At 40.3% G+C, this 13,466-nt stretch overlaps 1 protein-coding gene across 1 annotated transcript; it reads left to right on the top strand.

The window, feature by feature from the left end:
* The first annotated feature begins 494 nt into the window (after positions 1 to 494).
* Positions 495 to 13,001, top strand: LOC145444957 (monocarboxylate transporter 7-like). The gene is made up of 8 exons (XM_080323036.1): positions 495 to 1,117; positions 1,177 to 1,320; positions 2,307 to 2,482; positions 3,853 to 3,974; positions 4,037 to 4,395; positions 6,724 to 6,851; positions 9,941 to 10,169; positions 12,653 to 13,001. Exons 1-8 carry the CDS (start codon positions 823 to 825, stop codon positions 12,787 to 12,789), a joined length of 1,590 nt encoding a protein of 529 aa, XP_080179162.1. The 5' UTR covers positions 495 to 822; the 3' UTR covers positions 12,790 to 13,001.
* The last annotated feature ends 465 nt before the right edge of the window (positions 13,002 to 13,466 follow it).

The raw sequence follows: 13,466 nt of genomic DNA, 5'->3' as shown, positions 1-13,466 counted from the left end.
CCAATCCCACCATGTATTATGGCCTATGCATTTGCGATTGCATGTAAACCGGTATTCGGAATACCTTTTTATGATAATTTGAAATGATGTCAAATTATAATTATAATAATAATTAAATATTAAACGAATGTGTGACAATGAATGACCTTTCAAAGTACCAAGCTTATTCGTGCAAACATTTCATTAATTTAATTACTGGAGCAAACAAGCAAATACTGGAGTTCTACTATAGTTTATTACTGTCATGGTTCATTAGCAAAATACATTATTAAACCTACTTTTTGACGCTGAATCCCGACCTCCAACCTTTGCGAGTAAATATTGATCGATCGCATGAGGTCTTCTACGTAACTGTGGCTTGCTGACCATTCACCAACAAAGAAATGCTCTCAAGTGTCATTTCATGTCCCAGTATGCCGTGCAGCGCCTTTGGTAATCGGAGAAGGAATTACAATACATGCGAGGTCGTATGAAGTCTCGTGAATGTGGATTACGGACATATCTAGTGTTGACTTCACAAAGCGATAGCTGAAAGTCAGTTGCAGAGCTTATACCGGTACCTAACGTATCATATTCATGCGGCCAATGACCATAGCGCGGAAGACTTTTTAAATGTGGAGAAACAGCTGGCATTAATAGCCTAATCGTGCTGTTACAACCAATCATAGACTTTGAGCGTAACGTACTGGCGGTAAGCAAGTTGATTAGCCTAACCGCGATGCTGACTGGAGGTTATCTTCGTCCTGAAAAGGTGCCATGTCATGCGTTTTGTAATGTACGCATTTCCTCAGTGGAGGTACAGGGTTAGAGGTTGTTACACATATGCTTATTATACAATATATACCATACTTACTAGCTAAGTGTAGAAATGCTTGTACTTTGTCAGATGTATTTTACGTTAAGCCACCAATCATCATGACGGAATATTTGACTAACCCTCCGGACGGGGGATGGGGTTGGTGTATCGTTTTGGGGGGTATGTACTGCCTGGCAATGTGGGGATCCATAATGAGATGTTACTCAACATTTTACCACTCTCTCATGGATGAGTTTGGGGCGGATTACGCGTCGGTGGCATGGCTGAATGGAATGTTTCAAATATCATACGGCATTTTCAGTAAGAAATTCGTTTCCCAGGTGGGTGCGGTTAAATAAACCCGATTTCGTTATTCTCAGCAACTGTATTCCCATTCATTATGAGATGGTTCGATCCACGCAAATTAAGCTGCACCATGGCGTTTATAAGTGGCATGTCCTGCTTTGTGGCGTCTTTTTGCGACAAATTGTGGACAGTGCAAGTGTTCATGGGACTGATTGTTGGTATGGCCTACGAGTTTGTCACTTATCTTAATATTTTATAAATGGTGCTTATCCAACCATAAATAATTTTATGCCGCATTATGCCAATGCAATTTATACAGTTAAAGCATATGGTTGTTAATTACACAGTGGACTTGGTTGAACTATACCGTTTAAGCTGATGTGTTAGCAGTTTGTCGTTTCGCTATGATTAGCTTATTAGAGTATCGAACTACTTTTACTTTTTTGAAATACTAAACGAGGTTTTACCTGCTTAGTCGAGTGGCTATGTTTTTGAATACCCCCGCTTCTGCGTACACGGTTGTTTCGGCGACACTGCTGGTTACTTTACTAGCTTTTACTTGTAATATGTGATTGGTGGTGCTAAACTTGAATTTTTCTTTCAGAACTACATTCATTGCAGTAGAAATTAATGACTCGAAGACTTTTTGTGTGCCCTTTATCAAGAGTTAACGACACAATAACAAGCATGCAGAAAGATTCAAACTAAAAGCAAGTTAGCAAACTATGACGTAACAAGGCAATCGTGAAACGGAACGCCAGCTAAGTCAGCTAAATTTTACTGCAATGAATGTAGTTCTGAAAGCAATTTTCCTTTTAAATATAGTATTAGCTATAATGTAGCGAATGACATTCCCAGTAGAACCGCACGAAACAACCCGTGTCACCGTACCGAAATATATTTTGAAGGTTGCAGGCTGTCTTATCCTAGTGTCATTAGTCAGTTTGAGTTGGCTGTGAAAAAATATCTTACAATTTCGAGTGTAGACATCTCTGATTACGTGCCACTGACTATACATCTACTTTTTGAGACAATTTTCGTAGTTTTTAAAACCCTACTCTTCCATTTCCTACGGAGGAAGTATTGGCATCGAATTACTCCCTCTACTTGTAATTGAGTATAAATGTAGATGTAGAACGTCAAGACTATTTTGATACCCTCTGTAATATGTAAACATCATTTGACACCGGTTTTAAAATTGCAGGATGTTCCTTGGGCATCATCAACATCACTATGTTCACATATGTTACTCGGTACTTCAAGAAACGATTGCACACTGCCAACCAATTGTTATGCTTTGGAGTATCCGTTGGTCCACTTCTAATTTGCCCAGTATATCAATATCTAATTGAAGCATTCGGATGGAGAGGGGCTGTGCAGGTATGTACGAGTTTACGGAACATTCAGTTTCGTTTTCCTTTGCATCGCGATGTGTATGAAACAGTCCCTCATTAGTCGTGTCGTAGCCTCTGTATATTATTACCCTTCACTAAAAGCTCGTAAAACATACGGATCTACATATGGAGTTGGTGGATGCATGAGTTTGAAATATCATGTGCGCCATGCACTTTATACAGCAATACATTGCATGAATGCGTAGTAATCGATATCAGATGTCAAAAGCACCACACCAATAAACGTATACTGTGATATCTGTATTTGAGCTTTTGTTGGTATATACTTGCGAGACACTTCTTTCCTTACTCCGTTCTGTTAGTGTGACTATCAGCATGCATATTGCGAACAATGCGCAGAGTAATGAACTTGTCAACTCCAACGACGAAACTGTACAGTACACCGTACAGGTATAGCGGGAAATCCGGTGATGAACACGCGCGCTGTTCCATCGTGCATTTGCATCTCCGCAAAGACTGGTGGCTGATGTGTCATACGTCAGACATGCTAACACATTCCAATGTATAATCTGGTATTTCATCGATACACGAATAACTACCTTCAACTAAATCAATAAACACATTCTGTCATCATGTAATAAAGCATATGCAATCAAGACCCACGGCGTGTCATAAACATGGGAGGTGTAGACAGACTTGGACAACTAGATAATTCTAGTTGTCTAATTTCACTAAATTAGAGCGAAATGTCAGTAATCTAATTCTAATCTAATTTGCAAAAGCTGAAAATTTTCTAGTTGTCCAAGTATATGCTTGGATAACTAGATAATTCTAGTGGTCTAATTTCACTAAATTAGAGCGATATGCCAGTAATCTAATTCTAATCTAATTTGGAAAGGCTGAAAATTTTCTAGTTGTCCAAGTCTGGGTGTAGATTCAGTTTCGACCAGCTGTGAATCAATTGTAATGATTCAAATTCGCATTCTAACCATTTCTGAACATTACATAGGCTATCAAACCGGTGTTGGTACAATATTATGCTTATCCACTATGGTCAATTTATTTTCATTATTAACTATGTCTATATCATTTATGTGGCGACGCCCCCAGTCGCCAGCCTATCAAGAAAGGGCTAGCGCTAGAGACATACGCATTATACATCCATGATTGTATATGTGTCGACTCACGTGTCTTTGTGTTTGTGCACCAGTCAATTTCGCAATTTTGTTAAGTATTTGTTGTGTCAACATTTTGAATCTGTTAAACCATCGACTTCCTCAGCTCTGCCATATTTAATCAACATATCACCGTCAACTAACGGGGAATTGTACCTCTATCATTTAGCATTTTTGCTTAACACATACTGGATACAATAACACAAATGCATTCGTTCAGATGATAGCCGGATTTCTTCTAAATCTGACCGTCGCATGCGCACTACTCCGTCCCATCAATCTGTTGTCGGATTTGGACAACCTAACCCCTCAGACTGAGAAGAAAGCAAAATATTCTCACAGGTTATTTACTGATGATTACCTGAAGGAACCTGAGCATTTTAACTTGCATGCTTATAATCCAGGGACGACGAAGAAGCGATTGATGACGCGGTGTTCATTGGCACCCAGGTTGATGATGTGGGGATAGCCGGGAGTCAGAGCTTAGGAGTATACACTCCGCGTCCGCACCGAAAAAAATACGACGACAACGCCAACGTTTACTCAACGAAATTTCGAAGTAAACATGTTGAAAGCGGTGAATTATCCCAGCGTGAAGTTATGGTAAAACCAAACAAACCGGGGAGATTCGCAAGGATTTGCAGATCGTACCATCTCACTATATTCGCGGACAGAATATACTACTTGTATACCTTCTCCTGGCTGCTCTTTGCCGCAGCGTTTTTCTCAGCAACTGCGTTCATCATTCCATTTGGGAAAGAAGGTAATTTTCCTGATATACTGTATCATGGTCTATTTCGTTGCCGTTCGTGATAGGGCTTTAAATTAGGCAGAAACAGAGGTCCTACGAAATTCACTGCTATAACACAGATAAGCATACTGAAATAAATAAGTTCATTCGGACCATTATGTTTAGAAAACAAAACTTTCCCAAGTATCCACCACGGAGCAGCAATGTCGGTTCGTTTACAGTGGTGGTTCCGAACATTTTTCGACTCATCGCCTTCTTATCAATCTCGACACAAATGTTTTCCCCATCCCCATATCGGCGGATCCAAAAAGAGGACATATAAACGGGAAATTTATTCACCTAACTCTGATCGCTGGGGCATTGACTGAAAAGGTCATTTTTCCAAGTAGATTCTGGGAAAACCGGTTTCCGCTTCTACATTCCGTTCAGTTGACCTTTTCTTAGTTAACTTTTGCGTCATATGCAGAATATGCCGTCTTCGCGTGCATTTTTGGCCGTGGTAATTAACACTTTGACTGCCAACAATCCTAAATATAGGATTTTACTCAATCCCATAAACTGCCAGCGATCCTATATTTAGGATATTTTTGAAATGAGTACAGTAAAGTCCGGAATTGGTTTTATCCCCGGATTACGGCTGTATCCGAGGCTACTGAATAGGCTTGTTGTCATAAACCCCCATTTTCGTAGCCGGAAGTATTTTTTTTAAAATCACATTTGCATACAATAGGTCAACCTTTTTTGTTTTGACCACTAGGTGGCTTTTCATAAAATGAGCAGCAAAAAAATTGAATTATTTTTATAATTCCTTGATGTTGAAAAAAATTTTTTTTCATAAGTTGCGCAAGGTTTGCACTTATCAGCACGCCCGATTCCATCCAAATATCCAATTAGTCGAAAATTTATTGTTCGCTGGCGTTTACTGGCAATTTCCATAATAGGCCTTGGCAGCTAAATGGACGTTCTAACATTGTGTCACCCACTATCGCCCCCAATCGATCCTTTTGGCATTTTCTCTCCCTTGTTCCTCAAAATCGTGCACGTAGGAAATCACTGGTTTACAGAGATCGGCCTACGATAGGAGATTTCGACGGGAAAGGTTCGCTACATCTTGATTTCGTTCCAATGACACAGTGCGAGTGTCAAAATATCGATTAAAGTGTTCCGCTGCAAGCACTAGTAGCTTTTGCGGTTTCGCACTATATAGTGGAAGGGATAGAGTAATCCATTCAATCGGTCCTGCATTAAGTTACAAAGTTATTTTCGGACATTTCTTTCCAGCCTCTTTATTTGTATATTTTGCTTTGCTAAATATATCTTCACCTAAATAACAGTGTCGGTGACCGCTTCAATCATGTATAGCACTTATAGCAGGGGTGTCAAACTCAGATTACGTCGCGGGCCGGATTCAAACCTTCAAATCGCTCGGGAGTCGCACCAAGCAACTAATTCCAAAATATTACCTCATGCTCCTGCTTTTCACTTGAATACTTACATATATAAACAATATCACATCGAATCACGAACCATGGGGTTCTATTCGCGAACAATAGAATTGATAAATTGGTAAAATCGATGATTGGCCGGTTGAGTACATTTATGAACCGCTAAAACAGTGGCGGTAACGACGATATAAGTCGGCGTATTTGTATGCTGCCTTTGCTTTAATCGTAATCTCGCGTTAGCCACGTACGTGTATTGTAAGGAATATACAAGAGATTCAACAGTACACGCGGACGTTGAAATTTGGTTCATTATTATTAAGCGCGCTTTGGGTTTCCCTGGATTCATGGGACCTTAACAGTTGGCGACCACAGACATTTGAATAATATTTTTGTGTAACAAATACATTCTCCATGAAAACTGCATATAACGGTTCCGCATTGGCGTTTGCGATCTGTGAATAACTGCTTATTGCTCCATTTTTCCACAAAAATCTCAACTCTATGTAAACTTTTTGTCTACTCAAATTGGGTGTCGACTGTCGATGCGACCAACTTTTTCCTAGTCACAATTAGAACTAGATGGAAACTACAACACCACAACCTATGAATATACTCAACATTTGCTTTCTTGAGGGATTATTTAATGGAAGTGTTTCCTTTAAAACATCTCATCATTTGTTACAAATATGCTGGATTTGATAAGCATTTTTCAATCTACTTAGAATTGATTCGCGGGCTGGATGAAATCGTGTGGCGGGCCATGTGCGACCTGTGGGCCATATGTTTGACACTTCTGATACATGTCTTCCTTGGCGTTATACATCAGTACCTGTAGAATCATCTCATTTACCAGTAGCCTATAAATTTAATCGCTTATCTTACACGATGTCTTCAGAGCTTGGACTCTCCGACTTCGCCGCATCTACTCTCGTATCAGCGGTTGCTGGCGGTGCGTTGTGTGCTCGGGTCATTTACGCGCTGTTTTTCGACGCCGTGCCGCTCAAATGGAGGATTTTATACATCGTAAGTAGGGTTGCATTTATAACAAAAATCAATTTAAAACAAACATGCAACAAGGCCATTGTTTAAGACATTTTTTTAAAGACATGATGCCACTATTATGCAATTGTAACGTCTTAGTGGATTGACATTTACAATTGAAAATGTATTGTAAATATAGCTTCTTTTACGAAATATCTGCATTATTGCTGTTGAATCGACTATTTTGAGGGTGCCAGCCATCCCATATCGATATACGTCGGCTATATCGGTTGGTAATTGTCCGTGGGCTCATGCAACATGTTTTTTGGAAAGCTTCTTTAGTTATCGTGGGAGGAACAATGGCCGAAAAGGAAGCGATTCGTTTGCTTCAATCAAATAACATATCGACTGAATTGCGACGAAAATGGATATGGTCTGTTGCAGTTGAGTAAAATACCCCATCCACCTTGGAAGTTGCGTCGAGCACGTATATCGATTTAACTTTGACGAATCTGCATTTTAAACAATATTCCTCTTTGTTACCGCTAATCAATGAACATATCTCTAGACCAAGGGTGGGCATTAAAATTTTGAGCTGGCGGGGCGCATTCAACATCTAAATCCATTCGCGGGCATCACTATATAAAATTGCTGACAGCATCATAATCATGTTAGCTTGAAACGCGCTTCTACCATGTGTGGATAAAATATAAAAACCCTACTTCTACGCATACAGAAAACGAATCCAACGAAGACACGCGCGAATTGTTTTTTATAAGCACATCATTGAAATAAATAAAACTGTATAGTGGCCAATCCGAAATCACACTAGTGATCCGAATGATGTCAATCTCGTTCAGGATTTCTGTGATGTTTAGCAATTGAAACCTCTCAAACTGCGTGCATGAGCCTTGATATGGTGCTGTCGCGCCAGAAATTAAACATAAAAATAAGATAGGAAGTATTTACCTTAGAAGAGCGGTTCTCCAACGTTGTCACGCACCCCCCCCCCCGTACAATGATAAAAGAGGCCCCCCATATCACCATATCACAAACAGCAACCTAATGGATAGGTAGATGGCATGGCAGGTTACGACTGTGGATGAGACATTTTTCAACTTGAAATTGAAAATAAATACAGAGTAATAATAATGAACGGAACGTAAATCGCGCGGAGCGCGAAAAATTTTTCCGGTTAGGCTCAGCTTCGCGCCCTCTTTAGATGCTTTCACGCCCCCAAGGGGGTGCGCCGCGAGTTTGAGAACCACTGCCTTGGAATTATCATGGTGAAATATAGTAAAAAAAGTTTTATCCAGTCCCAGCAATAATTCGATTTTATCGTCCCACCATTTTATCAATACTTTTAATAAGTTTCTTTAGACTCTCGCGGGCCACACAGAACGGTGTCGTAGTTTGCCCACCCCTGCTGTAGACGATTCCCGGGATACTAGCAGATTTTCACTGACGGATCAAAAACTACGGTGGGCACAGCGGCGGCGTTTTATGTATCGCCAACTATCAACGGCACAGCCACTATCATAAAAGAATCGAGTTCCTTCATAGCAGAATTGGTGGGAATAATTTTAGCCCTACAATAGGCTGTGGAAATCAGCAATTCCAATATACTACTACTCGTGGACTGCTTGATCGCAATTCAAGCGATTTACAATATTTATGGGCGATCACATCACCTCGTCGCACGAATTTTACAAACGATCCACCGGATATTGGAGGCAGGATACGAGATCGCTAATGTTTGGATACCTGGTCATTATCAAATTCCCGGGAATGAAAAGGCAGATCAATTGACCAGACGAGCGAGTCAAGCCAGTGTGCAAACGGCTGAATTCAAACCTTTCGTACGAGACATCGCTGCTACGCGTCGGAAGGCGTGCATCGAACTATGGAATAACAGCTATTCGCAATCGGACAAGTCACAACATAAGAAATGTTTTCAGAGCAGAGCAGACGTGAATGGACTAACGGAAAGGTATCAAGCGATTATGTTCCGACTACAAGCGCATCTATTCAAATTGGGAATAACAGACTCTGCCAATTGCTCAACGTGCCGTAAAGAAGAGAGTGTCGCCCATTATTTATTGACGCGTCGAAATTATAGACACCAGAGAAAAGTTCTCGAGGACACGTGTCGGACGAAGAATATTGCTCCCACCGTGACGAACTTGTTGACTGACACGCATATTCTGCCATACGTTGTGAAATTTGTTCTCGCAACAAAGCCATATATTTGAGTTCATATTCTGTAATGTAATACCAACCCCTAGATGGTAAATGACTTCTTGGATATGGCGAACAAAAGCACTTGCGCTATAATCGCCAATCAAATAATAATATTCAACAACAACAACAACAACAACAACAACACAATTAAGGCATAACTTTACAACTTGAAATAAACATTTTTTAAAAAGGCCTTTTAAAACATTGTTTAAAACATGTTTTGTACAAAGTGTTTTAAAACACCTTTTGTTTTACATGCAACCCTAATCGAAGTATTCGGACACGGCCCGTAGGTGTCGTAATCTCATGAGTAAATATGAATTGCATTAAATATATATAGCGTGCGTCAAGGTCAACCTGAAGTATCGGCGAGATTTCGCCATTCTACCGACTAACATTAGGAGAATATCAAGCGCAATTCCATTTAGACATCGATATATACCGATCAAACGTTTCCTGATACTGGTGCTGGAGCCCGACGCAACAAATACTTCGATAGTGTTCATGATATATACTCTTCGTGTTATCCATCTGCATTTTTCACTAGGTTCTTAGGGTCCGCACGCGGAAAGGTGATAACTGCCAAGTCGCCACAATCCACTCATGATTAACGAATTTGTTTCGAACGTCTTGTCTGCTTCTGTATGTGGCTGTTGTTAGGTTATACTTGGTTTATCAGGATTTGCACATCAACGATTATATCATTGAAAACATAATTCGGGCTGTATTTTCAAGTATACTTGACAGGTTTAGGTTTACAAAATAGCATGGAGGCTGTAATAGTACTAATTATTCACGAGAATTGAATAGAAGAGAAATCTGCGGCTTTGTAATCGCTGATTTCATCCATATATGCCTCGGATGGATTGATTTCACATATTTTCTTACAGAGTGGACTCTACGCTGTTTTTTCGTTATCGATTCTGATACTCTCTTTCACTACGAATCAAGTCGGTGCCACCGTATCCTGCGTCTTCATTGGGATATTAGGAGGGGGTACGGATGGTATTTACTCGGCGTTAATCGCAGAAGTGTACAGTGTACAAGAGTACGCCTACGTTTTTGGATACTCTAATCTCTTGACGCATTCGGCCGGAACCGTAATCACTGTGTCGATTGGTGAGTAATTTCTCCGTCACCACACTTGTAAAGGTCTTCAACTAACACCACTAATATTCCGGGGAGGAGTTATTCTTAATTTAAATTTTTTGCAGTGGTTGACGTTGCTATCAATTAAAGGTATACTGGTATAGTTGACATTCAAGTTACTATCCTATATTTACTTTACTTGACTGGGACATACTGAATCCAAACTTGAGGGCATGCATAGATTTTGGAGACAGAAGTGCATACAATACAAACGCACAAATGCATTTAACAATCATTTGAATTGCTGAAAAATAACCCGTACTAACAACAAAAGATAGTCCTTTCCGGGACATTTCTAGTGGCGAGATAGCGCAGTGGTATAATCCGCGGCTGCAACACCAATGGGTGCGGGTTCGAGTCCGACCGAGGTCGACTTCTGAATGCCGATACCTAAGTGTTGGAGGTTTACCTAGGCTCCTCCTCGCCACCTCATCCGCGTCAGCGGTGTCTTTCAAAAAGCCTAGAGGTGGGCCGTGCTATAAGTCGGCAGTTACGGAAAATAAGAAGAATATCGGCCTGGTGTAAATGACCATAGCAGTCGACAAACACCATGAATACCCAAACCAAACAAACAAACATTTCTACAAACATTAGTAATTAATTTCTCCTATAGGCTCACACATTATTTTTCCTCTAACCACACATAAGGTTATTGGAAATGCATACAGAATTACAGTGAATAAACATTGCTTTCATTGAATTAAACTCTCACAGTATCTAGGATGGAGTGTACCCAGAGGCCGGATTCAGCCTGTTAGAACCAGTTGTAAAGACTGTCTCACTCTTAATTCACTTTATTAGATCAGCAAAATGGTTAGCAATAATGGTTTCTGTCAATCACATTTTGTAAGAGAACCGGCTGAAAATCTGATATTTGTGATAGAACCTACTTACAAGAATCCACAACTGATTATATCCCCCGAGCATTCTCAACAATTTTTTATACACGATCCATGACTCATATCTTTAGTTGGTAGTTTTAAAATGACATGACACCGTGTTTGACACGGTCTCGCGTTACCTAATACACATTTGATTCCAACACCCGTTAACGCAAACGACTTAGAATCACAATATTTGATGACTTGAAATAGAAAAATTTCAGTTGACTAGATTTGAATCGATTCCCAATTTGCATTAACTAGAAGTGACTTGCGAGCAGAGAGACTTGATCCCAACTCCGATCACTTCTACGGTATCGCCAAAATATCGACGATTACTATAAATTCTATAGTGTGTTGTGCTAGTTTAGGCCTGATGTTCGAATCCCGTGAGCCTACTCAACTAACCGCACTGCCGGGGCCTGCATTTTATGGAATCCACTTAGCAAGTCATGCTGCATAGGCAACATTATAATCAAAGCCTCACTACATTAGAGTTACCATATTTGATATTGGAAAATCTAGGATATATTAGGGTTGCCATTGCCATACGTCCGGAATTTTCAGGACATGTCCGGAATTTGAGTGTTCAAACTGCGTCCGAGAGGAACTGGTAAAATGCGCCAAAATGTCCGGAATTTTGAAGGCTTAAAAGGAGATCAATTTTTTTTTCGAAAATCAACTTATTTGGGGCAGATTTCTATTACTTGATATTATTTTCGCGCTGATTGCGATGTCACAAGCATTGCTAATGTGACGTCATATTCACAGACAATGTATCAATACCTCATTTTAATGCCAGCTAGCAGGCGCTAAAGGGTGTCCGGATGTTGAGCCACGAAAATATGGTAACCCAAGGATATATGCTACCTAAGTGTAGTAGTATCTCCATAATTTTTCGCTTGCACAGAAGTATCGATTTGTTCACTTTGCCAAATTTAGGCCCTACTTCAAGTAGAAGTAAAATGAAAGCTTTAGTGAGTATTCGAGAAACTTATATGTTAAAATTAAGCATTCAAAACTATTGAATTGGAGGTAAAACAGGCCTAACAAACAAACTGACTCCAAAGTATACTCCAATATAAAGCATGAATACTTGAGAATCATTTGTTACTCCATTGGTGGGCTGTTGGCTCGTTAGGTTTCTTCGATGACCATGAATTTGAACTAATAGAGTTTGGTAAAATCAACAATCATTGAAGGTTTTCACAAGTTCCTTTATTTATCCTGGCGAGAGGTGAGGCACTGCCTCACTTGATTTCACTGACCGCACGTCACGGCATTCCGAGTGGCACAAAGTTCTATAATCGCGAGGTGGGAGCGGCTATAGTCACGGCAAGTTCTTGCTCTACAGGACCACCCGCCACCGAATCAAATTTTAATCGAAGAGAAATATAGCTAGGTTGCATTCAAAACAAATAGTGTTTTGAAACATTTTTGTTTTAAACAAGGGCCATGTTTTAGACGTGTTTGTTTTGAATTGATTTTTGTTTTAAATGCACCCCTAAATATAGCCCATGTTTTACTCGAACGCTGTTACGGGCGTAGTAATGAAGAATGGATCTCTTTCAGGGATGGCCGTCGACAAGTTCCATAGTTTACGGATAGCCATGTACGTCGGATTCGGAATGGCGGTAGCGTCCAGTGTAATAGCATTCTGCCTGCACCACGCCGTTAAGAGGAAGCGAGAGGGACGAGAGACGAACTGAATTTATTTGAATTGATTAGGTACTAACTGCTCGAGGAATATTTCTCAGCTATAGCATCACGTTGAGCGGGGGCGAGACGCTCTATTGTCCATCGAGTTCTAGGTTTGCCACATTATGACGGCATTTCTTCTGTTACATCACATTCGTAAAGTATTTTTGTCCTTTCGCAGTTTCATCCTGATTACATTTACAAAAAAATTTTAACTTGCAAATACCGAATTGTGTTTTAGATATTGCTGTGCAGGTTCGAGCAGAAATCATTGATCGCGATATGATGAAATTGAGGTGTAATAGCTGCATAAGATTGTTGATAGCGATGTACTGCCCGAATGACTTAAAAGATGTTATTGACAGCGAATCCATGTCACCATTCGTAACTCTTATGCGGTGATACTTGCATATTGGCGATGGTATAGAGACCAGAGATGAGCACTGGACTGGACTTGGATTGGACAGGATCAGGACTATGGGTTATTTTCGTTGGATCCGGATTGGACCGGCTGTGATTTTTGAAAAAAAAATGGACCCGGTTGGACTTGGACTTTATGCACGGAAACATCTGGACTGGCGCACACCAGAACCTCGGGAAGATCGGAAAGACGAGGAGAAAAGTTGCTACTCCAGGAAGTTTCTATTTTGTAATTTCAGGACTGCTACAAAAGCCACCAACGTTGTTG

Source organism: Botryllus schlosseri, chromosome 8, assembly GCF_051294905.1.
Source record: "Botryllus schlosseri isolate E-star chromosome 8, Bs_hap1, whole genome shotgun sequence".
Lineage (NCBI taxonomy): Eukaryota > Metazoa > Chordata > Ascidiacea > Stolidobranchia > Styelidae > Botryllus > Botryllus schlosseri.
Note: the sequence above shows the minus strand (reverse complement) of the source record. Positions and strands in the feature narration are given on the sequence as shown.

Bases quoted from the DNA above. Each gene is read 5' to 3' on its own strand.
- LOC145444957 (XM_080323036.1), top strand. From the start codon at position 823: ATGCTTATTATACAATATATACCATACTTACTAGCTAAGTGTAGAAAT. The intron at 1,321-2,306 runs GTATGGCCTACG...TTAAAATTGCAG, and splicing joins GTTCATGGGACTGATTGTTG to GATGTTCCTTGGGCATCATC. The intron at 2,483-3,852 runs GTATGTACGAGT...GCATTCGTTCAG, and splicing joins GATGGAGAGGGGCTGTGCAG to ATGATAGCCGGATTTCTTCT.